Source organism: Schistocerca serialis, chromosome 6 (assembly GCF_023864345.2).
Source record: "Schistocerca serialis cubense isolate TAMUIC-IGC-003099 chromosome 6, iqSchSeri2.2, whole genome shotgun sequence".
NCBI lineage: Eukaryota > Metazoa > Arthropoda > Insecta > Orthoptera > Acrididae > Schistocerca > Schistocerca serialis.
This window is the reverse complement of record NC_064643.1, coordinates 623,630,331-623,657,927: the sequence shown is the minus strand read 5'-3', so window position 1 is coordinate 623,657,927 and position 27,597 is coordinate 623,630,331. Positions and strand designations below refer to the sequence as shown.

General features: G+C 41.3%; 1 protein-coding gene across 2 annotated transcripts in view; it reads right to left on the bottom strand.

The window, feature by feature from the left end:
- LOC126483683 (CDK5 and ABL1 enzyme substrate 2-like) overlaps positions 1-27,597 on the bottom strand; it is a 171,889-nt gene that overhangs the window by 137,389 nt on the left and 6,903 nt on the right. For both annotated transcript variants that reach the window (XM_050106764.1, XM_050106765.1), the window contains exon 2: positions 6,794-6,939. In XM_050106764.1, coding sequence (XP_049962721.1) covers positions 6,794-6,939 — 146 coding nt within the window. The remainder of the gene's footprint in view (positions 1-6,793; positions 6,940-27,597) is intronic.

The window sequence follows — 27,597 nt, the reverse complement described above, 5'->3', positions numbered from 1 at the left end:
CTTGAACACTTCAAGCGGCACCCTTCTACTGCTCTCCTTCTGGTCTTTAAACAATTCCGTTCCTGGGCCCGTTACCAAATCAAATTTCAGAAACGGATTTACTTGGAATGATATGTGGCTGCCATATGACTGCACACCCCCTCTTCACAAGTCTGTGTGAAACTCAGGCAAATGTTTGGTCATCATCCTCCCACCGGCATAGCAGGAATTTCTGTGCGTGGCCTCTACTCCTCCTGAAAGAGTGCTCAGAACAACTGCCTTTGTCTTTCATTTCTCACTGCTTTGAGTTCTATAATGCCCCATTTAGCGAGTGGGAATTCTACAGCACCCTCGCCCTTTGTCTTGACACGGATTGGATACACAACCAAATGCTCCAACACTTACTGGTGGCTGGCCACCGTTGTATACTGACCCTTTTCCTTTTCAACCATCTGTGGAGTGAGGGGGGGGGGGGGGTATTTACTACCCAGTGGCAGGAAAGCATTGTTATTCCGGTTTTGAAGCCTGGGAAGCCACATCTTCAGTTGGATAGCTACCATCGTATTAGCCTTACCAACACACTGTGCAAGCTCCTTGAATGCCTGGTGAGTCGGCGGCTGTTTAGGATCCTTGAATCCCGCAACGTTTTGTCATCGACTCAAGGTGGTTTTTGCTGTGGCCGCTTTACGGTGAGTAACTAGGTCCACCTGGAGTCTGTTATCCGGATGGCTTTTGCCCATCGGCAGCACTTCATTGCAGTCTTCTTTGACCTGCATAAAGCCTAAGACACCACCTGGCACCACCACATCCTCACCACCCTTCATGAATGGGGCCTTCATGGCGCTCTGCCTGTTCTAATCCGTAACTTTCTTTCTTGTCACTCTTTCTGGGTCAAGTTGGTTCCTCCTACAGCATTTCCCATCGGCAAGAAAATGAGGTTCCACAGAGTTCCAAACTGAGCACCCCTCTCTTTCTCACAGCCATTAATGGACTGGTGGCGGCTGCTGGTCCGATAGTGTCCCCCTCTTTGTATGCTGACGACTTTTGTATCTACATCGTTTCCGCCATCATGGGCACTGCAGAACGCCATCTACAGGAGGCAATCTACCGGGCGCAATCTTGGGCTCTCTCCCATGGTTTTCAGTTTTCGGAGGCCAAGTCGTGTGTCATGCATTTCTGTCATTACTGTACAGTCCATCCCCATCCGGACCTGTTCCTTGATGGCCAATCCCTTGAGGTGGTGGACACCCATCACTTCTTGGCTCTGGTCTTCGATGCCTGGTTGACATGGCTCCCTCGTCTTTGCCATCTGAAGAGGACATGCTGGTTACATCTCAATGTTCTTAGATGTCTGTACAATACCACCTGGGGTGCAGACCGCTCTATCCTACTGCGATTGTACAAAGTGCTGGTCCAGTCTCAATTAGACTAAGGGAGTCCTGTCTATGGTTCTGCGTCACCTTTGACATTGCAAATATTAGACCCCATCAACCATTGTGGGGTACGACTTGTGACTGGTGCCTTCCGGACTAGCCCAGTGATTAGCCTTCTCGCAGAGGCGGGGATTCCACCGCTGCGAGTTTTGCGCCAACAACATCTGGTAACTTATGTGCTGTGCATTCGTTGCACCCCAAAGCACCCTAATTATGATCTCCTTTATCCAGACATGGAGATCAACCTTCCGTGGCAGTGGCCACGATGTGGGCTTACCATGGCTGTCTGCATTCAGTCGCTTTTTTCTGAGCTCCAGCACTTCCCTCTACCGTCTCTTCTTCTTTTCTCTACTCACACATGTACCCCTCCTTGGTGCGTCTCTCGGCCACAGCTCTGTCTTGATCTCTTCATCAATTCAAAGGATTCTGCCCCCTCCGAAGGCCCTTCACCATCAATTCTACTGTCTCCTCAGTTCATTCCAGGGTTCAGAAGTGATTTATACTGATAGCTCCATGATTGCTGGTTACACTGGTTATGCTTACATATATACGATACATGTGGAAATTCGTTCCTTGACAGATGGCTGTCCGTTTCTGCTCAGGACTGTCCTTCACTACCTGTGGTGACTCCTTGAGCAGTTTGCAAGCTATCGGCCAGTGCTTCCCTCACCACCCGTTAGTCATAGCTATCCAGGTCTCCCTTTGTCTCCTTGATCAACGTGGATGCTCAGTGGTTATCATTTGGACCCCAGGCCCTGTTGGGATCCCTGGCAATGAACTTGTTGGTCGACTGGCTAAATTGCCTACTAACAGGCCATCTCTTGCTATTGGCATTCCAGAAATACCTTCGCTCGGTATTACTGGACTGTCAGTAGGAAAAATATCCGCTATGCATAAGATAGCTTCGTTTACCGGAATCATGGTAAATAATATCCTACCGATATTGTGGCATTACTCCGACATGCCTCACCACAACCTACTTTCAATACAATAACTTTTATGAACAGATTGACGGGGTGGCTATGGGCAGTCCTCTCAGTCCTGCTGTGGCTAACTTATTTATGGAAACGTTTGAACAACGGGCGTTGCAGACTGCCAGTAAGAGACCAGCCAGATGGTATCGCTATGTCGATGACACATTCGTAGTATGGACACACGGAGCAGAGGAGTTGGATGCCTTCCTGACACATTTAAACAGCATTAATCCGAAAATCCAATTCACTGTGGAGATGGAAAGGAATGGGCAATTGAACTTCCTGGATGTGTCTGTGATTAAATGACGGGACGGAACGTTGGGCCATAAGGTGCATAGAAAGCCCACACATACTGATCGTTATCTACAAAAAGAATCAAACCACCACCCTAGACAAAAAAAGAGGTGTAATGAAAACTTTGGTAGACAGGGCGTACAAACTTTGTGAACCTGTTTATTTAAAAGATGAGATTGAACATCTATGGTCAACTTTCGTGAAGAATGGCTATTCTAGCAAGGATATAGATCGAGCACTTCGCTCTAGGCAGAGAATCAGGAGTAACGACGAACAACAGTCATCCAAGTGCAAAGTTTTTCTCCCGTTCATTAGTAAGGTCACAGACCGCATTGGGAAAGTTTTAGGCAAGTTTGGGCTGGAAACTATTTTCAGACCCATCAGGAAAATAAAAGAATTTTTAAGGTCGGCAAAAGATGCACGAGACTCTTTGGCTACACCGGGGGTATATAAAATTCCTTGTAGTTGTGGACAGGTTTACATCGGTACCACAAAGAGAAGTGTGAACACCCGTCTTGTTGAACATAAGAGGAATTGCCACCTGGGTCACACGGATAAATCGGCCGTAGTGGAACATGTTTACCAGGAAAGAGATCATGAAATAAAATTCAGCGAGACGAGCATCATATCAAAAACCTCACATTATTATGCACGCTTATATAGAGAGGCTATCGAGATTGATAAACATCGTAATAATTTTAACAGGAAAGATGAAGGTGTTAAACTGGATAAAATTTGGATGTCAGCGTTGCACCGCAAGCGTGACAATTGATTACTTTCGATCGAGAATGTTGGCATTACGAGAGGCAATCTCATAGCCGACACCACGTGATCGACTGTGGCGCCCTCTGTACTGCCTATATAATCAGCACTTCCTAGAGTTCTCTTCGCAGTTCGCCGCTTTACCTCCAAGGATGTCTCCCGCAGTCGGAGACGAAACGTCAGGAGAGAGTTTTATACTTCGACCACGGCCTATCAGCCCGGAAGTTTTAAGTGAAGACAATATCGGCCGTGAAAGCTTACATTGTATGATGATTTGATGCTTCATAAAGCAGATGCTGCAGCGTAGCAAATTACTACAAACTTTCATCTTGCATTGGAAACAGCCTGCTGTGGAGCCAGAAGGAGAGCAGATTTTGATTCTCATGCTGGCACAGCTGACACTGACTACGGGCCAGGTGTGCCGTGTACTTGACTAATGCTGCGTGCGGTATATTACACATACTCCCTATGAATCTGAAGAAGAACTACCAAATATTAATCGATATTTTTCATACTTAATATACACATTCCATGGATAACACAATCATACTGTTAGAATTTCAAATCAACAACTTCAACACTTTCGGAAATATAAATTTTTACCTAAAACACGTAATAACTGTGCTTGCATTGTGAAACTCCGTTAGGACTGTAATGTGTTCATCTATAGTATCAATTAAAACTATAACGAAGACAACAGGTCCATTTTAATTCAATTTTTTGGAATTGTCTTTAGTTTCATTACCACAGATTTCTGGAACAATTAAAAGTAATTTGGCAAATTATTGTTTCATTGTGTTTTGGTCGTGTCAGTGTCTTGGAGAGACAAATTGAATGGAGGGCATACATAAAGGAAGAATGTGATATTTTATTAAAACTATGAAAATGTATGCATGATAAAATTATTGTGAAATACAGGAATTTGTGACATATGTCCAAGTGAGCTTGATTCTGTTAAAGGCAACCAGAAGGGATGTTGAGCATTACATTTATTTTTGTGAAAATATATCTAACTTTCTTTTCCTTAAATTTTATTTAGTTTTGGAATTATGAAATTTCTGGTCTACATTTCTTTTTGTAATCTGATTGGCTGACATCAGAAATGCCAAGAGTACAGAAGTGCTCAAGATGATCTGATTGGCTGCTTAACAAACTAGCCTTAGGAATTCAGCATTTCATGCATGTCTAAGTAGGTCTTTGTGCCTCAGATCTACAAGTCGATACAGTCACTTGGGAGCCATCTTCTGCTTAACATCTATGTTAAATCACACTAATCAAATTTGGATTAAAATGGAGTAATTAAAGTGTTTTACCAGTTCTTGTGTCGTTGATGGAAAGCGACAACAATATTGAGTATTTTGTGAAAGTTTGAGCTTGGTGACTGGTGCATTTCAGGAGATATTTGTGTGTGAACCTTTCACGTCATACATAAACTCCGTGAGGCGTGTTTCATGCTGATTACGAGGTTTTATGGTGAGCACTTCTTTATAAGAAGCCAACTGAATGACTGAATGACTTGCAAATAATTATGGGTCAATGATCATTCAGAATGTTCACAATATAGGTCGAACTTTTAACACAGGTGAACTTTTAACACAGTCAGTAACATAGTATAATTGATGCTGGGCTATTAAATACAGACCTGATGGCCATTTTCCATCTTTTAAAGACAATAAACCAACTTAATGGGAATTTTAGACATTTGTTTCTAATCAGTCGTGCAAGAATCCCGAATGCTTGATAGTTTAACTAACTTTCAGCTATTGCCCATGGACTGCAGTTATGTTATCTATCATCAGAGTGAAGGATCAGACAACCTGAATCCCATCCAGGTAGGCAGATTGATTGTTTAATGGATAGTGAGGGACCAACCTGTCCTGCCGCAATGCGTGTAAGGTCCCACATTGTACAGCTTGCATACACCAGAAAATTATTTAAACAATACAAGAACTATGATTGGCAGGGTACCCCGTCACTGCACTGAGACTGTTCACCCTATGAACTATGACAACATACAAATTCTGGTATCTACATCATTCTTCTTGGATTCAATCATCAAGAATGCAATGGGAATTTACCTTATGAAAGACATAATCACAATAATGTTTCCAGTTTGGATGCTGTGTGGAATCTGGTGTTTATGTTGATTAACTCTTGTAGACAACAACAGTTTGTCCTTGTTACTATGGCCCAAAGTTTATGATCACAGTTTATAACTAACAATGCTCATAGTGAGGGATATGCACCCAAGACATGTCTTTGTCACCCGAACAGCTTTTCTTCAGCTGATACTGTGACTAAATGTGAGTTGGTGTGATCCAAGGGTCTATAAGGCAAACAGGAATCCTATACCATTATTACTAGGCCTCACCCAGAAAGTTGCTAGTTGTTTTGCAGCTGAAATATCATGCGAGTGGAAGAACCAGTTACAGGTGCGGTCTCGGAACTTCATGGTTATTAGGCTTCTCTGCATGCTAGTCACCTGTGCTGTGCCTAAGCTATGTGGCGAGTTGTTACTTTTACTCATTACATTATTTTATTCCAGCCAGGACTTTCTAGTATCATTTCAATATTGCCACCCTTTTCTTCCTCTGATATCTTCTTTTCACTCAAAATCCTGCACCTTCAACCTGCAGTTTTTTTTTTTTTTTTTTTTGTCCCCAACCTAGGAGGGAGGAGCCACATGCTCCACACAGTCAGTCTTATTAACCATCTCTATTGTTGATCTTCTCTTTCCCCTCTCCACACCCTTTTCACATAACCACCACCATCAGATAATTGCTCGCCCCAACTTGACTGTGGAGCATGCTCAAACTTTTCTACGTAGCTGTCTGTTACTTTGGCGAGTAATGACCTATTATCAGTCAGTCAGTCTTGCAATTTTCTTTCATTTTTGGAATACTTTTATTTAAATTATTCAACACATGTTAATATAAATAAGGGGGTAAGGAAGGAGGGAAGGAATGGTGATGGAGTGGGGCAAGAGAGATTTTTAGAAACTTTTTCCACTGAACAATGTGTGCTTACACATTATGAACTTTACTATCTAAATATACTTACTTTTTAAGGGTAGAGCAGAACTTATGAAAAAAATACAACACAAAGAACATAACTGAAGGGTTTTAAAACAAACCAAATTCATACAGCAATTTAAGCATATTTAACAACTGTCCTGTAGTTGAATCATACTCAGCCTTTATAAAGTAAGAGATATAGTAGGAAACTGGCCTGTCCTTCAGATCTATTCAGTGTTTGTGATTTTACATTCAAAATGAGTTTTAGTTTAGCACCGCAACTGTTTTAGTACACTGCTGAGACTACTAGAAGCAGATAGACAGATAAGAGTCACACCTAAATTGGAACCAAGGCTCTCACTGCTACTGAAATTATGTCGATATCTTTCATCACCGAGTGAAGTCTGATGGACAAGTCGCCTTCTGTAGTTAATAGATCCAAATTTTCTTTCAATTCCACAGTCACTGCCAGTGGTATTTGTCCTAAAAACAAGAACAAATAATAAGGATAATATTATGCTACAGAAAGCAAAAAGAGAAAATATTGGGACACAAAAAATTATTAACACAATTTCTATTTAATGCACACAGTACAAAATGCAAGAATTCGTATTCAATCCACAGTGATAAAATTACATTCGTTATTACTATCCTATTACGTAGCACATGTAGTCCATTGTACTGTGTGTACACTGTGGTGAATAGTGAAAGAATTATATAGCATATAATATGGAAAGATTACTATTTCTCCTATTACTCATAAAAGATTACAAAGTTCAAGTTTCTCACATTCATTCATAAACCATATCATTCATTTCTAATCAAATAAGTATATAGAATAATGTTGAAATAACTTAAATCACTGATTAACCTAAAAAACTTATCCTTTGAAAAAATTTCCAATTTCCAGGCACTTATTTTAGGCACAGTGGGGAGCTGTCTACTTATCTGTCAAAAAAAAAAAAAAAAAAAAAAAAAGTAGGGCTAAGGACAAACACTACATAAATTTAACAACTGCTAAATTACCAGGGGACATTTTTTTGCCAGTGCTTACTTTTAGGAGTTGAAATTCCAAATACTGCAAACAGAAACATTCAAAACTAGAAAAAAGTTATTTCTAGCTTAGACTTTTTATGTTCCCTCCTCAAACAAGAGAAAACAAGGATGAAGAGAAAGATGTCAAAGAGAGGCGGTGCGGCCTATGTGATGTACCAGGCTTCATGCCTCTTGAGGTGTTCTGCAGAGCATGCTCAGTAACTGGGTATTTGGATGTTCATGAAAGGACATTTCTTCTAGATCCATTTCTGTGCTCGGTTTGTTTAATATTGGTCATTCTATATGAACCATCTGTGAAGTGGACACCTTTAATTTGTAAACAAAATGCATGGTTTCACATGTTGCTGTGCTTTTGATGTTGTTGGATTAACTGGAGTAAATAGCAATGGGTGGTTGCATGGAACAGTTTTTTTTAGCAGTAATGACTGTACGGGTGGGGACAATGGAGTAGGGATGGTCATAATGTCTGGCAATGACATTACAAAGGTTAGGAAGGTGATGGTTCCAATGCCCCAACCAAACACATCTCAGTTCAGGTAGACCAACACCTCCAACCCACTACATGGAGCCTCCCACTCTACATTAAAGATTTGAACCATTTCCTGGAATACCATTTCCTTCATCCTATATGGGACCTTGCTTGTCATCATTAATGTTATTTCATTATGCACAAATTTTCCACATACAAATGGCCACTCAGCTTTAGCATACAATCTCTCCCCCGATGTCCACTTGAAAATGACCCAAAAAGTTATTTCAATATCACTCTAAACAACCTCATCCTTACCTAATCTACTCCACATTTGAAGACCAGACCTACAAGCAAATCAGAGAAATAACTTAAGAGGATTCTCCTGGCTGGCATAAATGTGAAAAATTATTTATTGAGGGTGAAGCCCCTGTCTCTGTCTGTCAGACTATCTTCCACTCATATTTCAATAGAATCATTTAGGACACAACCCCAAAATGATGGGGTCTGTCTTAGCACATCCCTTTGTTCGTAACTCACTGAGTTTTCTCTAACCATGTAATGTTCTGTACCTGAGATTCTGTTGGTTGTTTAAGTTTGGTGTGTCTTCTTTGCTCCTTGGATCTTTCTTCGACTGTCTGCACAGTTCAGCCAAAATAAGCCTTACTACTTTTGCACAGAATACGGTAGACACCCAGTTTACAGACACCAAGTCATCTTTCACTGTACCTAATACCGCATTTGGTTTTGAATGTGGATGGAAAACAAAGTGTGTTACAATGAGTCAAGATTCTGCCAGTTTTGTTTGATGTTTTGCTGGCATATAGCAGATAGGCCATTGTTTTATACTGCTTGTCATGTTCTATTTGCTGGACCTGTACTTCTTGCTCGAAAGCACATAAGATTTGTTTTCCAAAATATCCATTCATTTTGAATATGTCTAAGATGGCTAAGCTCACATGGCAGGTTTTCTTTATCTGATACTGCATGGACCCTATGGAACCAGTGTACGTAGCACACCCTTGTGCTGTGAAGGATGGTGGCAGTTGGAGGCATGGAGATGGAAAGCAGTGCGGGTGGTGTAACTTATAACAAAATCTGTGGCTGCAGAACATTGCTTGGTTACAGGGGATTCAATGAAATAAGAACAAAAAAAGTGCTAAGATAGGCCTCAGTGTTTTGAGACTGGGTTTTAGAGGAGGTTATAGACATACATGTGGCAAACTGCCTATCAACAGGGACAGTAGCTTCACTCTCAGTAAAGCTTGAGGCCAGCACTCAGCCAACTGAAGTCACAACATTAGCCGAGAGCAACTTCTGAACCTGATGGGGGCGACAGAAGCACTCTGAGTGACCAGACTTCATGATCAGCATTCAGCAATCCTGTCTGTCCCCCCCCCCCCCCCCCCCCCCAGCCCTCCACCTAATGATGAATATGATATGTGACTAGGGGTGTGTTGGTGCGGAGTGGATGAAAGCAATAAGGTATGAAGGAGGCACTATGTAGCAAAGATACTACTCTGCAGATATCACCTTGAGATGCTGGTAAGACACACTGTCAAAATATCACGTTACACGAAGATCTACTCCCAACTGGACTCACGACAGCAATAAAAACAGTTGAATCACCGGGCGCTAGGAGGACCTAAAATCACCCCCCAGTCTTCTCTATGGAGAGGTATATGAGAAGCTGTATAAGCTTTGTGACAGAAAAGAGTGTTACCTCACCTCTCTCACCTTCTTGATGAGGTGCCATGACCATGGCATAATATCAACATTCACAAGGATCACCTATCATTTAAATAATGTGGCCAACTACCAGGTCACAAGAAGAGCAAGTCTGGCCCTCATAAGGTAAAGCACCTAGTACACATATTGGTGACTGGACACAACATCTAAGGAACTGCTTGTACTCCACTTACAAAAGGCTGTTTTACTCTTGCCCGATTCTTGGGAGTGGATACATGTTGCCTATTGAACTCAAGCAGACCAATCTCAGTGCAGTACTACAGCCAAACAATCCTCCAAGTTTGAACATCTACCAGCGAGAGAACAACAACCACAAGAAGAAAAACAATGAACCATACACAATTTCATGGTGAAAGAAATTGACACAATCAGTAAAATGTTCTGGGCTATTATGTGGTGGTCAAACGGATTCCACATTAAATCCCAACATTTTGTCCCCTTCTGTGGAGGGCATTTTCAAGGGAGATTGTAGCTTCTTTGAATGTCCTCCGATTCATACCCCAGCTCACTACTGACTGCAGCAAAATTCCGTTTTTGCATGCTTCAGAGCATGGCGTGACATCACGTATTGAATACCCAAGCACAACTGGCCATTGTTGACTGCTATCGTCCGCTGATGCTGTTCGAACCCCAGCGTGAGTTTTCAGTGAACCATCTTCTTTCTTGAAAACTTACGCACACAGACAGTTACCTAAACTAGGATTTGAACTAGCACCCACACCAAAAGCGAGGCATTGTAAAAACATTGGCAGATAGAGCAAGGAACATCTGTGAACCATAGTTGCTTGACACAGAATTCAAACATTTCACCAACACATTGCTCAAAAATGGCTGTTTGTTCACTGAGGTAAAAAGAGCTTTAAGACCACCATGTAGAAATCATAGCGATGCTCAAGTGCCGGTTACATCTGAAGTTTTCCTGCATTTAATTACTGACATTAGTGGCTGCATAGGAAACATCTCAAAAAACTGGATCACCATTGTAATCTACAAACCCACCCGGAAGATACAAGATCACAATTTGGTCACAGTCTCACAGGTTATTGTGGATCCTTCAGTGGATAGATGGTAGAAGACCAGGACTGCAAAAGGAGAGATCAGTAGCTGAATAAGATCTGTGTGCCATGATGAAGTGTGTGGGGGCACCAGAGTTCAAGAGGCAAAGATCAAGCTGTGCTAGTAACATTTTGGTGTTTTTACCATGGCCAGTAATCATTTTTCCACCCCACAAAGGGTTATGGGCATTGAAATCAGCCAACACTAGGAGAGGTTGGAGGGAAGCTGAGGGAGTAATGTAGACACTACATCCTGGGACATGATGTCATCGGGAGGGAGATAAACATTACAGATGGTAAAATCCTGATGTACCCATATCCGAACAGCCACAGCCTCCAGTGATGCATCAAGAGGCACAAGGTCACTTTAACAGAGTCTGCCACATATGTACAGAAGCCACCCCATACCCTCTCATAGTCGGTATGATTCTTCAATAACCTTGGTAGCCATGAAGGGCAGGAGTCTGAGTTGCTGGAAACCATGTTTCCTAGATGGCAAAACAGAATGCAAGGTATATGCTTAAAAGCTGCCATAGCTCAGCCAGGTGGTGGAAAAATCCGTTAGCTTCCACGCTCAGCCAGGTGGTCGAAAAATCCGTTAGAATTCCACTGGAGGATCAGACTGCCTGAATACTGTGAGGGCATGAAGCAACCCAGGGGGTGGGTGCGGCAAGTTGTGACCCAGGGTCATGTGCTGCAACCGGTTGAGACATCAAGGGATCCACTGACATAGGTTCTGTGGCACATTACCTTGGGGAGATATGATGCATCAGACGCCACTGGGATCTCCACCTTGGGCACAGAAGGAGCACATGCAGAGTCCAGTGGCATGGGGGCCACCAGAGTTTCCTTTGTGTTAGAAGATGTCTTTTTATCTTTGCTGTCCTTCTACTTTAAAGATGAGGACTGAGAAGATTTCCCTGAATTTCTTTCAGGGACAGAGGAAGAACAAGAAGTCTGACTGCCAGCAGCCTGTGGTTCCATCAGCCACTGGACATCTGGTCATCTGGTCATGGACCAGCAGGAGCCACAGAAGGAAGAGTCCCAAGGGGACTCTTCCTAGCTAGAGAAGCCAGAAGAGGATGAGGTGCCTCAGGTTGGGGGATGGGGATCGGTGTCTCCAGCAAGTGCGAAGCCAATACTCCCGAAGTGGGTGTGGTGGAAGCACCAGAAGGGGACCCAACTGCCTGGCGGCAGGTATCAGCAGGTAGCTCTGATGGCCCACTGTAAGAGTCGCAACAGAGGAAGGCACCATCGACAGAGAAGATGATGACATTGCAGATGTAGCACATTGTGTCATTTGCCTTGGATTATGAGGCTCCTAATTTTTTCAGGCCTCTTGATGTGAGCTTGTCCAGAGTCTTATTCTCCTGGATTTTCTTCTCATGTTTAAAAATGGTGCAATCTGGTGAGGAGGAGGAGGAGTGGAGCTCACAACAATCTACACAGATGAGGGAGGGCACAAGGAACGTCTGCCTGCAGCAGATGTTCACAATCCCTGCAGACAGGGGTAGCTTCCTGCTACGGAAGCATCTCATAAGAGGAGGAACATAAGGTTTCACTTCACACCAACAGACAACCACCTTGACCTTTTCAGGCAATGTATCACCCTCAAAAGCCAAGATGAAGGCCCCGATAGCAACTCTTCTCCCTTTGTCCTCTATGGTCATGACAGATGAGGTACATTCCTGTGCCCCAGGTTATGATGGGCACATACTCCATGGAATACATGATGAGTGTACAGTGCAGGCACCAACAGTGTGATCACTGCATAGTCAGGAGACTACCATTGTGCAGGTACTTGACACCACCCCCCGTCCCCGTCCTCATAACAGGATGGTTACCATGCTGGGTTTTGGGCATACTACAACAGGAAGAAAGGGTGCCAGGTTGGAAAGGCACAGAGGCTGAGCATACACCTCAGTGGATGACCTTCCCTGCAGACACACATTTCTGTAAAATTTGGAAAATGTGGCAGGTCAGACCCAATAATGGGGAACATATAATAGTTAATGGAAGGTGAAGACAGCACAGCGAGTGAAACTAGAAATAAATCCCAAAATTGTGAATCAAGTCCAAACAGGGTCTGCACCAAATGGACCATCCGACAGGAAGTCAGAGGAAGTAGGAGAGAATAGCCGCCGAGACAGAAGCAGCAACAGGGAAGTAACTGCTTTTGTGACATTTATGAGTTCCTAACCTGGAGCGAATTTTATTGTATCATCTGTGTGCTTTAATAGTTTAGTTTCTTGAGTTTGTGTGAGTAAATTTAATATCTAATAGTCACAGTTGTCGCATTTTTGTTTGCAGTGGAAAGTAAACTGATTTTGTGACATATTACAAGTTTCTAATCCAGGGGCAAATTATTTAGTTTCACCCGAGTGCTTCGGTAGTTAGGTTTTTGAATATCTGCGTATTATTAGACATTTCATGCATTTTCCTCAGGGTCTACAGTGAGTTTATCTGTATAGTTTAGTTTTCCACGGTCTTTAGTATGGACAGGGACTGCAATTATTGTGTGCGGATGCGAGCCGAGTTGGTGACACTATGCTCTCAGCTTCAGGCTGTGATGGCTTCGGTTACACAGCTTGAGGCTGCAGTGGATGGGCACCACTGTTGTGGGCCGGTCGTGGGGATCCAACAGACGTCCAGCACGTCCGAGTCCTCTGATCAGTCCTCACCGATAGCCAGCCCTGTTATTGCTCACACTGAGGCTGACCCCTCACCTGTGGTCGAGTGGGAGGTCACCAAGGGCAAAGAAGATGGCGAAATACTTCCCAGGCAGCCGATTGTAAGGCCTCCCCAGTTTGTCTGACAAATAAGTTCCATGTGCTGTCTGTGGCTGACACTGTCACTGAGCCAGATGCTGTCGCCTGTCCTGTTTCAGAGGAAACCACTAAGCCTGCCAGATCTGGGCAATCACAGAGGGTGGGATTATTGGAAGTTGGGAGTTCCAATGTTAGGCATGTAATGGGGCCACTTAGGGATTTGGCTGACAAGAAGGGTAAGAAAACCAATGTGCACTCTGTTTGCATACCGAGTGGAGTCATTCCAAATGTGGAAAGGGGCCTCCCGAATGCCATGAAGAGCACAGGGTGCAGCCAACTGCAGGTGGTTGCTCACATCAGTACCAATGATGTGTGTCACTTTGGATCAGAAGAGAGTGCCTCTGGTTTCAAGCGGCTAACAGAAGCGGTAAAGGCTGTCAGTCTTGCTTGCAAGATGAAAGCAGAGCTAACCAATTGCAGCATAGTCAACAGGACTGATTGCAGATCTCTGGTACAGAGCCGAGTGGAGTGTCTGAACCAGAGACTCAGATGGTTCTGCGACTGTGTAGGCTGCACATTCCTCAACTTGCGCCATAGGGTGGTTGGGTTTCAGGTTCCGCTGAATAGGTCAGGTGTCCACTATACACAGGAGGTGGCTACACAGGTAGCAGGGGCTGTGGGGCATGGACTGGGTGGTTTTTTAGGTTAGAGGGTCTTGGGAAAATGCAAGAAGGACTTCAGTCACAAAGGGTGCAGACTGAACACAGGAAGAACGTAGATACAGGAACCATTGGTATAACAGTTCAAAATTGTCATAGCTGTGTTGGGAAAGTACCAGAGCACCGAGAGCTAATAGAAAGCCCTGATGCTTAAATCGTTATAGGCACTGAAAGCTGGCTAAAGCCGATATAAGCTCAGCCGAAATTTTTGCAAAGAACCTAACGGTGTTCCAAAAGGATAGGCTAAACACGGTTGGTGGTGGCGTGTTTGTTGCTGTCAAAAGTAGTTTAAACTGTCGCAAAACTGAAGTAAATAATTCCTGTGAGTTAGTATGGGCAGAGGTCATTGTTGGCAACCGGAATAAAATAATAATTGGGTCCTTTTACCGACCTCCCAATTCAGATGATACAGTTGCTGAAAGGTTCAAAGAACTTGAGTTTGATTTAAAACACGTACCCGACTCATACGATAATAGTTGGTGGCATCTTTAATTTACCCTCGCTATGTTGGCGAAAATACATGTTTAATTCCGGAGGTTCGCATAAAACATCATCCGAAATTGTGCTACATGCATTCTCTGAAAATTATTTTGAGCAGTTAGTTTGTGAGCCCACACGAATAGTAAACGGTTGTGAAAACACACTTGACCTCTTAGCAACAAATAATCCCGAGTTAATAACAAGCATCAAAACTGATTCAGGGATTAGTGAACACAGGGTTGCCATAGCGAGATTGAATATTGTAATCCCCAAATCCTCTAAAAATAAGCAAAAAATATACCTATTCAAAAAAGCAGATAAAAATTCACTTGGTGCCTTCCTGAGAGACAATCTCCACTCATTCCAAATTAATAATATAAGTGTAGACCAGATGTGGCTTAAATTCAAAGAAATAATATTGGCAGAAATTGAGAGATTTATACCAAATAAATTAACAAATGATGGAGCTGATCCTCCTAGGTACACAAAAGGGGTTAGAACACTGTTGCAGAAACAACGAAACAAACATGCCAAATTTAAACAGACGCAAAATCCCCAAGATTGGTGATCTTTTACAGAAGCTCGAAATTTAGCGTGGACTTCAATACGAGATACTTATAACAGTTTTCATGACTTTGTCTCGAAACCTGGCAGAAAATCCAAAGAGATTCTGGTCATATGTGAAATATGTTAGCGGCAAGAAACAATCAATGCCTTCTCTATGCGATAACAATGGAGATACTATCGAAGACAGTGCTGCCAAAGCAGAGTTACTAAACATAGCCTTCCAAATTGTCTTCACAAAAGAAGACGAAGTAAATATTCCAGAATTCGAATTGAGAACAGCTGCCATCATGAGTAACATAGAAGCAAATATCCTCGGAGTAGTGAAGCAACTTAAATCACTTAATAAAAACAAGTCTTCTGGTCCAGACTGTATACCAATTAGGTTCCTTTCGGAGTATGCTGATGCATTAGCTGCATATAAACAATTTGCACAAGAAAAGATCCATACCCAAAGACTGGAAAGTTGCACAGGTCACACCAATATTCAAGAAAGGTAGTAGGAGTAATCCACTAAATTACCGGTCCATATCGTTAACATCGATATGCAGCAGGATTTTAGAACATATATTGTGTTCGAATATTATGAATTACCTCAAAGAAAACTGTTTATTGACACACAGTCAACATGGGTTTAGAAAACATCATTCCTGTGAAACACAATTAGCTCTTTATTCACATGAAGTGTTGAGCGCTTTTGACAGTGTATCACACAAGCTGCTCATAGTGAAATTGCATGCTTATGGAATATCATCTCAGTTATGTAACTAGAGTTGTGATTTCCTGTCAGAGGGGTCACAGTTCGCAGTAACTGACGGACAGTCATCGAGTAAAAAAGAAGTGATTTCTGGCATTCCCCAAGGTAGCGTTATAGGCCCTTTGCTACTCCTTATCTATATAAACAATTTGGGAGACAATCTGAGCAGCCATCTTGGTTTGTTTGCAGATGACGCTGTCGTTTATCAACTAATAAAGTCATCAGAAGATCAAAACAAACTGCAAAACAATTTAGAAAAAAATAGCTGAATAGTGAGAAAAGTGGTAGTTGACCCTAAATAATGAAAAGTGAGGGTCATCCACATGAGTGCTAAAAGGAACTCGTTAAACTTCACTTACACGATAAATCAGTCTAAACTAAAATCCGTAAATTCAACTAAATACCTAGGTATTATAATTACGAACAACTTAAATTGGCAGGAGACTTAGAAAATGTAACAGACCTACCAAGGAGACTGCCTACACTTCGCCTGTCTGTCCTCGAACACTGCTGCGCGGTGTGGGATCCTTACCATATAGGACTGACTGAGTACATCGAAAAAGTTCAAAGAAAGGCAGCATGTTTTGTATTATGGCGAAATATGGGAGAGAGAGTCACAGAAATGATACAGGATTTGGGCTGAAAATCATTAAAAGAAAGGTGTTTTTCGTTGCGACGGAATCTTCTCATGAAATTTCAATCACCAATTTTCTCCTCCGAATGCGAAAATATTTTGTTGACACCGACCTACATAGGGAGGAACGATCACCATGATAAAATAATGGAAATCAGAGCTTGTACGGAAAGATAAAGGTGTTCATTCTTTCTGCGCACCATACGAGATTGGAATAATAGAGAATTGTGAAGGTGGTTCGATGAACCCTCTGCCAGGGACTTAAATGTCATTTGCAGAGTATCCATGTAGATGTAGAAAGTGTATGTTTGCAGCACACAAATATGAAGCAATGCTGCAAAGGCTGGGGCCCCATTATAGTCAAGCATGTACTCACTAAAGAATGGTGAGGCCCCTGGGTGGGGGACTTCAAAATCTGGAAGTGGATCTGATTGTCCCAGTGAATCATGAGGATACACTATAAATGGCACAGATAACTAATACTGCCTTGGAGAAATCCAGGGTCCACTGGAAATGGTCAGCCAAGTCCAATGAAATTTACTACTTGAAGGGCAAAAGAGTCCAGCTGATTGATCCTGCCAAAGAATTTAGATGTTGGGACATTTACATTGTGACCAAGTTAGGAGCTTATAATAAAATGTTAAGTTTTTAAAGCTATACGAGTTTGTGGTATTAACCTAATTATTACTGTAACGATCAAATAGCTGTTCTAATACAGGGTGTATACACGGACAAGGAAAAGAAATTTCCGGATTTTTCCCGGATCTGTCGATTAAAAATTCATTTTCTCCCAGGTGAAAATACACTTTTTCCGTGTTAAATGGCAGTATACTTTCCCTCCGAACTGTAAAGCGTATCCTTTGAATGGTTATGGTTTTATACAGCAGTGCAGAATTTCCCGGCACTTTAGAAATAGAAACTCGGGGCGAAAAACCCGCATAATGCCATACGTGCTAGAAGATGAAAACGTGCACTTGAAATGCAGCGAACAGTTGAAACTAGCCAATAGTGTGGAATAAAACACTTTGTTTCAAATAAATTCACTGCCTCAGCAGGAAACCATAATAAAATACAAATTTCTTTAGCAAACCGACAAAAATAACTTTATTGTTCTGCAAGGCAATTAATGCTTGGCTGTCAGAAAAAAATCTGAAACTACTAACATAACATATTTCAGCCTTCCGTAATTATGTGAATATATTTTAATTCACTTGATAGCTCCCAGCCACAGAAATCCGTCTTGTTTGAGGAAACGGAAAAAAATCACTAAATGTAAACACGGGTCACGTGGAGACTACCCCTCCCCCCCCCCCCCCCCATATAACTCATACTTTTCAAAAATAAGTTCATTTTGGAGCGCACATCTTTCTGAAGAGTCCGATACATAAAACATATATCTTCGAGGAAATGTAAGACACGTTATTTGGTGCCACGCCTCTTCAAACAACATTCTTATAGCGCACATCACTGTATTTTGCTCTGTGGAACTCAAAGGTGTACATTTTGTAACCAATGCCATCAAACTATATCAGGACAGTGGAAATTAATATGTCCTATAATGCCTATCCTGCTCCCAGTCGGCCAGTTTGACATTCTGCCCAACCCCTCGCAATTAATACTGGATAGGATTATTTGTAACCAGGAGAACAAGTGCTCTTCAGAAAATCTGGACTCTTTATTGCCTACTAGCTAATAACTTGCTCTTCTGCGCAACATAAAATTAAATATAGGATACCTAAAACCAGTAAAGACAGGAGACAGGCAAGACAGTACACATTTCTTCAATTCTTAGGTCCTAGCAAGTTTTCTCTCTAATTTTGCTACAGCTTTACATGGCGTTCTTACCTTTCTGCGAAAAACTATTACCTTATCAAAGTTCGTCAAACGTTTTGCTACGTGAAAAATGGAAATGTCGTCGTTTAATACTGAAAAAGCTGTTAATACAATTAGTATCCAAGACTGGTGTGGTTTCTCGATCTGATTACATCTATTTTGTCACTGTGTGCCAGATAAAACAAAAGAGGCCTTTCTAATATTGCAGCAATTTTAACACACACCATATAAGCAACACTGTTTTGGCAATAATGATCATTTTTATAATACGACAAAATAATTCACAAAGTACCAATACGAAATACCTATTCGGCCTACTACAAGCAAAAACCTTTATGTTAGGAAATAGTTTCACATTTCATTCATGTGCTCCTATTTCTCATGCACGAGAGCGAAAAATAGAACGAAATTTTTGTATAAATTTGGAATCGTCATTTTCTTCCATAATTTGTGTGATGTCCCCTTTTCTTCTCCTTCCATGTTCTAACAAACAGTCTTATCATCACTAATTCTGTAACTATTCCTACCACTGTCAAAACTCATTCTCCGGTTAACTTTACTACCCCTGTCACAATCACCGGTTTAGTTATCCAGAGATTATTCTCCGGTTAGCCGTCATTACGAGTTTGTAGAATGCGTTTCCCGCGCTACTTCCAGAATGGAAGTTAAACGGCTGCTAGCCGGGGACTGCAACTGGCCCTGTCTAGTGTAGCGATCAGGCCAAAAATTTTCTGTCAAAATTTCACTTTCTTGGATACACCGAGAAGATAATACGTAATCTTTCTTACCTGTTACTCCTGTTAGACGTTTATTTCCACTCTGGTAGTCTGAATCTATGGATTTCGCTAGTAATTATAACAACGCTGAACATTCGCAAACCGAATCAACCACATAAACAAGCAGCAGTTGGCATTCTCTGGTTCGGTCTGATTCCCCTCAGCTCGTAAAGCCCCGTCCTGTTTTGTGTGCAAGAAAGTTTGTTTCTAGATGTGACGATGATTCCCCTGACAGTGGCATCACATACAATATGCACGCATTCAAAAATCAACTTATAATTCATTCAGAAATCAACTTAGAATGTGTTCAGAAACCAGCAGGGGTGCGTTTGAAAATCATAAGAATAACCGACAGACTGACGTGCGCTGGATGCTAGGTGCTTTGTGAAACAAGGATTTTTTCCTCGAGAATATTAATTTACCCCCTCCCTCCCGAAATTGTCACCCGGTTCAGATACCCCAGTTTGCCGCCCCCCCCCCCCAAACCGCCCCCCCCCCCTCCCCTTTAGATCTGGGCTTGCTGTGCACATGTGATCTGGCAGCTTGGGCGCGCCAGTAAAATTTTTCTGGGTACCATGTGGCTGGTTGCTGCTACTGCTGCTTACACAGCCAACAGCCACATTTCTGTAGCCAGAAGCGGGAAAAGGTACTAAAAAGCCTTTGACACATTCTGCTTCTAGCAGACGCTTGTACGAGCATTTTGTTATTTTATATCGCGCACTTCCTTTGCAATTTAAGTTTTATTTTCTCGTTCATGTTTTAACGCTGCAGTAATACTCTGATCCTTTAGTTAGATTGTTGGTTTTTACCAGTCAAAATTACAAAAAATTAACCGGAAACTTAATCAACGAAAAATTCCCAGGTTTTTCCCTGTTTTCTCCTGGATGAAAAAATTCCCGGGTTATTCCCGGATCTCCCGGGTCATAGACACCCTGTAATATTTCTATACAGATTTTAAGATGATTAACCACATAAAATTACAAGCAACCCAGCTTCCCCACTTAATCAAGTGACATTCAGACACCAACAGACAGCACTTAATACAAAGTCATTGTCTGTAATATAAAACCATGCCCATATTTGGAAAAAGAAAGTCAATTTTGTGTACACTGGAAATATCAGCAAATAGATTTGATGAGTATCGACAGGAGAAGTAAAAAGTTACCTGAAAAAAATCTCCCAGAGTTCTCTCTCTTACAAAACTCTTAACTGTGTCCTATTTTCTGCTATTATAAACAATTTCATATATCGCTCAATGTGTTTAACTTAGTAGACATCTATATGCCTGGCCCAAATATGTTTTGTACATAAATCGGAATCAGAAAATTAAAACCAGAAGTAGTAATTTGGTCCATCTGAAAGGTTGAGCCATGTACAAAAGAGAAAAAAATATAATTTTAATTTCAATATCATTGTTTCACAACATCTGGTCTGAAAAAGAGCTCAATTCTGCTTCCTTCTCAGAACAAAGCATGAAATAAAAGAGTTCAAGCCTCTTCGCATGTGTGTACAACAACAAAATACTTAATAATGTCTTCTGCAGCATTTCATGCAACCACCTGATAACATCACGTTTTCCTAAACCAAACTACAGAATACAGTAGTTTACAAACCAAATTAAATATAGGCCTAATCAAAAAATCAGTTTGAGACTTAAAATGACAACTGTACAACACCACAGAGTAAATGAGTGAGAGGCTTTACGAAAAAGATTGCTGAAGTAGGATTAATATGGAATGATTTTCTAACTTACTGAATAATCGCTTTAGCCAATTACTGAAATGTTGGTGGACAATATAAGAGCCAACTGAACATACCTAACTGATAACAAAAGAAAGCAAAATGTGTAATGTGGAACATAAATTTCTTTGATTTGGCAGCAGAGGCAAAACAGTCTGTCATAATCAGACCTAACAAAGTCACCAACTTTGGACACATCTCAAGAGTGCAAAAACTATTGATACACTTCAGGCTGAGGGTCATGACACTGTACAGAACTATTCTACTCAGCCACCCCACTCATTTATCATGAAGACCATCCCAGGCAAATGAATTAGCAACTGTAACAGTTAACATCTATCTCTAAAAGTTTGATAAACATGCTAAAATTTATAACAAACATTATAACTGCAAGTAGGGGGTTGCCATTAAACTTTCACCATTGATTACTTTAGGGAAGAAGGGAGGGAGAGTATTACCCACTACACATAAAACTAAAAATTCTGAGTAATATTTGAAGTTGTTAATGGCACAAAAAAGTAGTTATTTGCTTCCTGGTGAGCATTGCAAATCAAAATAATATGAGTGCAATGTAGGAAACTATTTCAGAACCAATACTGTGGATTCTTTATGCATTAAAGACATATACACATCTCACAAAGTTTGTTATAATTAAATATACTGTTACCCATGGACTTTTATTTTAGTTGTGCATATGATTATAAGTGTATGTAGGGGGTTGAGGGGGAAAGAGGGGAGAGGCTAGGTCTGTCTTGGAAATTATTTACTTTATGTCCTGATGGTCAGTTTTGTCAGTGGCTAGTGAACAGCAGCAGCTATTGGCCTAGCTGTATTAGAATACTGACAGTCAATATTGTGTTGATGATTACATTAACCTTCATTGGTTACTAGATGAATATTTCACTCTAGATGAAATAAGCTCTGTGGTGAAACTTGCCAACAGATCACTATTTTGTGCAGGATGATGAACTCCAGACCTTTCTCTATCTTTGTTAGATACTCCATCTAATGAACTAAACAGGGCAACAGCTTAACTTCTGTAAAAAAAATCTTTCTAGCCTCAAAAACTTAACAGCTCTTCCATACACAGCTAAGCTAGGACTGCTGGAAGAACTAGTGGAGAAATGACTGTCACAGTGCACAGAGAAAAACTGTTGCCATCCCTGTTCAAAATAATTTGTGATACCAAAGGTTGACATGGTTTCTGCTACGAGATTGTCCTGAAAACTTCATGTATGGGAATCACCTTTGCTGTCACTTTTTAACATAATATCTGTTGTGCTTGCTTACGTAACCTTTAACTTAACTATTGATTTCAGCAAAAACTTACACATTACTGAAACAGATGGTATCAGCAGTTTTTAATGTATTTTTGGCTTTGTCAAAACTGCTTTGTATATTCCTTCCCACAGCATCAGCTGTACTTAGAATGGTAGTGTTTACACAGCACTGCTTCTTAATGTAGGCCTGTATGTTTTTGTACACACATTTTGTGACATAGATATGACACCATCGGACATCAATTGCCTTTTAATTAATAACAGAATTCATTTTTATAGACCATTTTCAACGTATTTTTGTAAAGTTTTGTCAAGTATTCTAGCAATAAATGGATCAAAAGTCTCTCTTTTAGCACCTCACTGCTCTGAATGTAGCCTAAACAGTCAGAGTGGTTTGAGAACACAGCTTAGGTGTTCAAGATGTTCAAATTCACACACATTCAGCACGAATTACGAGACTGCCAATGATACTTCTTTTTTGGTACAGATTGTTACCTAAATCTTACTCTGCAAACCATTTCCTCCTGTTCCACTAACGTATGGAACACGGGAAGAATGATTGTTTGAATGCCTCTATGCAGTAATTATTCTAATCTTATCCTCACGATTCCTATGTGAGCGATATATATGGGATTGTAGTATATCCCTGAAGTAATCATTTAAAGCCGATTCTAGAAAGTCTGTTAATAGACTTTCTCAGGGTAGTTTACATCTGTCTTCAAGAGTCTCCCCGTTCAGTTCCTTCAGTATCTTTGTGATACTCTCCCACAGATTAACCAAACCTGTGACCATTCACGCTGCCCTCTTCTGTATACATTCAATACCCCCTGTTAGTCCTATCTGATACGGGTCCCACACACTTGAGGCATAATCCGTATCACTTTAGGCAGGGTCATTACCTTCATGATACCGGATGTTATTGAATTTAGCATGTTGAAATCCATGAGCAGGTAAGAAACACGCGTTTTTTGTTTTCTCCAAAAAAAATTCCTGCCCTGAGATACAGGCCTCCAAAGATGACACTGCGAACACCATTTTGAAGATGCGAATATCGGAAATTTTTTTAAAACACTGTATCTCTGTAACAGTTCTTGATTTTTGTTAAAGTTTTTTTTTTTATTATTTCAAAGATGATTGCTTTATGATTACAATGGTGTCCTCGGTTTGGACATATCTGTCAAAGTTCTTTTACTGTTGCCTTTTGAATTTTTTTTATAATTTACAGATTACTTCCCCCCACCCCCCCCCCCCCCCTCCCGAAAATGCCAAATCAGAAAAATTAGATACATTTTCTGTTGGTTAGTACCTGTAGTACTATATTCTCTTGAAAGGAGAGATTCCATTTTTACGTTAGACAGGTTTTATTTTTTTAAAATTTTTTTTTTTTTTCAAGAGTAATGTATGTCTTCACTGAAGTTGTTTCTTACTAATATCTTTGTTATAATGTTTATTTCTCTTGTCTTTCTTGCAGTTATTTCTTATCATATCCTATGTTGCAGATATTTCTTACACTTTAATGTAGTTTCTTGTCAGTTTCTTTGTCATGGTTGATCATTGCAGTTTTCTGTATTGTAGTTGTTAAGTGTTCATTTGCTTACTGAAGAGGCTTCTAAGAAATCTGAGACCATCCAGTGAGTTCTGCGTTTTTATGAGGCATTTGCCAGTTGACACAGTCGCAGTGTGTTTTGTGAAAAGGACTGTTTGAAATGTCTTCTGACTGGGGCCACAGGAGAGTGAAGTGTGCTCACTACTTGCATAGCCATAAAAGAGCGATATATAAGACAAACAAAAAAACATATTTTGTTCAGACTGCTGCTTGCATCCCACATGATAGTTGCATTCCGGCCCAAGACGTTGGCGTTGGAGGTTGAGTGTGTGTGAGGTGTGCTTGCTCGTGTGTGTGAATGGTGTGTGTGTCTCTCTCTTTTACTGATGAAGTCTGTGGCCAAAAGTTTTGTGTAAGTATCTTTTAATTGTGCGTGTCTTTAACTTGACATGTCTTCTTTACAGTAAACAGCATTAATTAACTCATGACTTAATAATTTTATGTAATTTATATACTATGCAATATGGTCCTCATACAAGTTAACAAGGGGATCCACATTGTCTAAGAACTAGCATCCATGTATTTTTCTAACCAGCAACATTTTCTATAAACTAAAATGATGTTAATTCTGCTAGTTCATCAAAAACAATAAAATATGGCCTAGCCATTTTTAACGCATGATGTAGGTTACAAATTAACAGTTTATTCTTATGATCATTTTTAAGTAGTCAGACATTATCCAAAATTGGCAGTTCGTGACTCGAAAGCCCAAAAGTAAGACGTGCACTTTCAGTGTTGGTCTATGCCTCAGTTGTGCACATTCCAACTGTGAAAACCATGAGCAACATTAACATTAATGTTTAAAGACTTTTGGGTGATTACTGTACTGTATCTCAACTGTGTCATGATTGACAGGTAATGAGGAATGTTTTTATCACTGAAACAAACAATTGTTGGACACAGGGATGCTCATTATGAGTGAATCAAATGAATTACTGAACCACTATCACAAATTACTACAGGATTGTGTCAAGTGTTAACAGTGGCTTTTCAGTAAATGTAAAACGTGTCTTGTGCCACAATAGAACAATTAATGTTGCCACTATAATTGTAGGTGCTGATCTCAGTCAGTGCATTAATAAATTCATCTAGTTGACAAACTGGTCACCACTACTAATAATCAAACTCTGCAAGGAATAAATGTGTGTGTTAGTACAGTCTAAATGGGGGTGTCATCTATATCTTTGAACAAGCACCACCCCATGTTCGTGCAGATTCTCAGCTTTGAACTGATCAAGGAAAGACTATGAGAATCAGGTCAGTATCGCTACCTTTGGTGCTGCAGGTTGAGGATCATGTCGTAGAGGCACTATGAAAAAGTTAACTTACGAATTATTAAGGTGACATTGAGCTACTCATTTGCAGTGGTGAAGTGACTGTTGTACAGTCAACCATATTTTCTTGTGGCACAAAGGAACTAAAACTCTGTTTAGACTGTAAACAAGACAGTGTGTAGACAGTGAGAATTATATTGCATTAAGTACGGTAAGAAGTGCACACCACTACGGGGCGGACTTTGACAACACCATTTTGAGTTGCAGACAATCAGAGCAGAGCCCAGCTGTCAACAAACCATCGTGGCACGGAACTACAAACTAGCTGGCACTGGTTTATAAGAATGAGCAGTAACTACAAATCACAGCAACATTCAACATCTCAACAGTTCAAGGTAAAAGTGTCTGTTATTGATTGTTTAGACAATACTGATGAAATGAGCGACAAAAATAAAAGAACTTGTTTGTGGGTAGAGTACAAGGAAGTTCTGTAAGTTGCGAACCTTAAGCTGCTGTTGAAACTGGCCATCAAACCAGACAAACCTTACAGTGACTTGTATATAGAACTGGACAAATTCCTAGTGAGATTGAAAGTAGTTGCAAAGAAACTTTTAAAGTTTGAAAGAAAGTTTTAATAATTTAAGCAGCCTCAATACAAAATCAGCTGCACAGAATATAAAAAAGAAATTAGATACTTGGTTTGTTGGTTGGTTTAAAGGAGGGGGAGAAGGGACCAAACTGCGAAGTCATCGATCCCTTGTGCCCGGTAAAATAATTACACAATGGAAAGAAGAAAAGAAAGGAGATGTACAGCACAATAACAGGAGAATGGAAGAACCAGAAGAACACTACTATGGACAAAACCGGAAAAGAAGACCACAGAGAAAAGCAAGAAACAGGCAGAAGGGATAAAAACAAGAGAGCAGATGACCATGGCTGGCCGACCATGAGAACAAACAAGGAATAGCCAGTCACTCTGTGACACATTAAAACATCAGCCTAAAAGCATTAGAGTGAAGAACACAAAGGGACAAAGGACATGCGTGAAAACTTATATAGAATGATAAAACCCACCATCACACATAAAACGTAAAATTAAATTAGCCAATGAGGTGTTGTCAGCTAAGAGTCTGGTAACTGAAGAGTCTACTCCAGGTCAGCCAAAGAAGGACAGCTCACCAAAATATGGGCCACTGTCAGCTGGGCGCTGCACCGACGCTAAAGTGGGAAATTATGGCGCAAGAGGTAACTGTGTGTCACACAAGTGTGGCCAATGCGGAGCCGACAGAGAACCACAGAGTCCCTGCGAGAGGCCCGCACGGAGGTCTTCCACACATTTGTAGTCTCCTTAAGGGTATTTTCTGAGGTTATGCCCTTCCGTCTCCCAATGCCGCAAAATCTTGTGACTTAGTATTGAACACAGGTCAGGTGCAGAAAAAACGATTTCCATAAGTGGTTACCATGCAGCCCGTTTGGCCAGCCTGTCGGCAAGTTCATTGCCTGGGATTCCGACATGACCTGGGGTCCAGACAAACACCACTGAATGACTGGACCGTTCCAGGGCATAGGTGGACTCCTGGATGGTCGCTACCAAAGGATGACAGGGGTAGCACTGGTTGATAGCTTGTATGCTGCTCAAGGAGTCAATAGACAGAAGAAACGACTTCCCAGGGCATGAATGGATGTGCTCAAGAGCATGAGATATAGCCACCAGCTCAGCAGTGAAAACACTGCAGCCATCAGGCAAGGAATGCTGTTCAATATGTCCTACATGGACATACACAAAGCTGGCATGATCATCAGCCATCAAGCCATCGGTGTAAACCACTTCATGGCCTCAGTACATATCAAGAATCGAGATGAAGTGGCAGTAGAGAGCCGCGGAGTTAACTGAGTCCTTAAGGCCATGTGACAGGTCCAGCCAAAGCTACAGCCTAGGTGTAATCCATGGAGGTGTAAGTGAATGGATCTGAAGTATAGGTGGTAATCGCAAGGACTCCAGTTCAGAAAGAAGGGATCGGACACAAACTGCAATTGGAAGCCCTGACCTCAGCTGCCGATGCAGGAAATGAACCGCCGTGGGTGGGAAGAGGAGACAGTAATTCGGATGTGCAGGAGAACTACGAATGTGTGTAACATAACTGGCCAGGAGTTGTGCACGCATAACCTGCAATGGAGGGAATCCGGCCTCCATAAGGACACTGGTCACCAGACTCATCCAAAAAGCTCCTGTTGCTGGAGGAACACCACAGTGGTGCACTGGGTTGAGTAAACATAACACTGAAGGCACCGTTGAACCACAAACCAGATCCTCATAGTCAAGGCAGGATTGAACAAGGGTTCTGTAGAGCTGCACCAGCGTAGAGCGATCCGCACCCCAG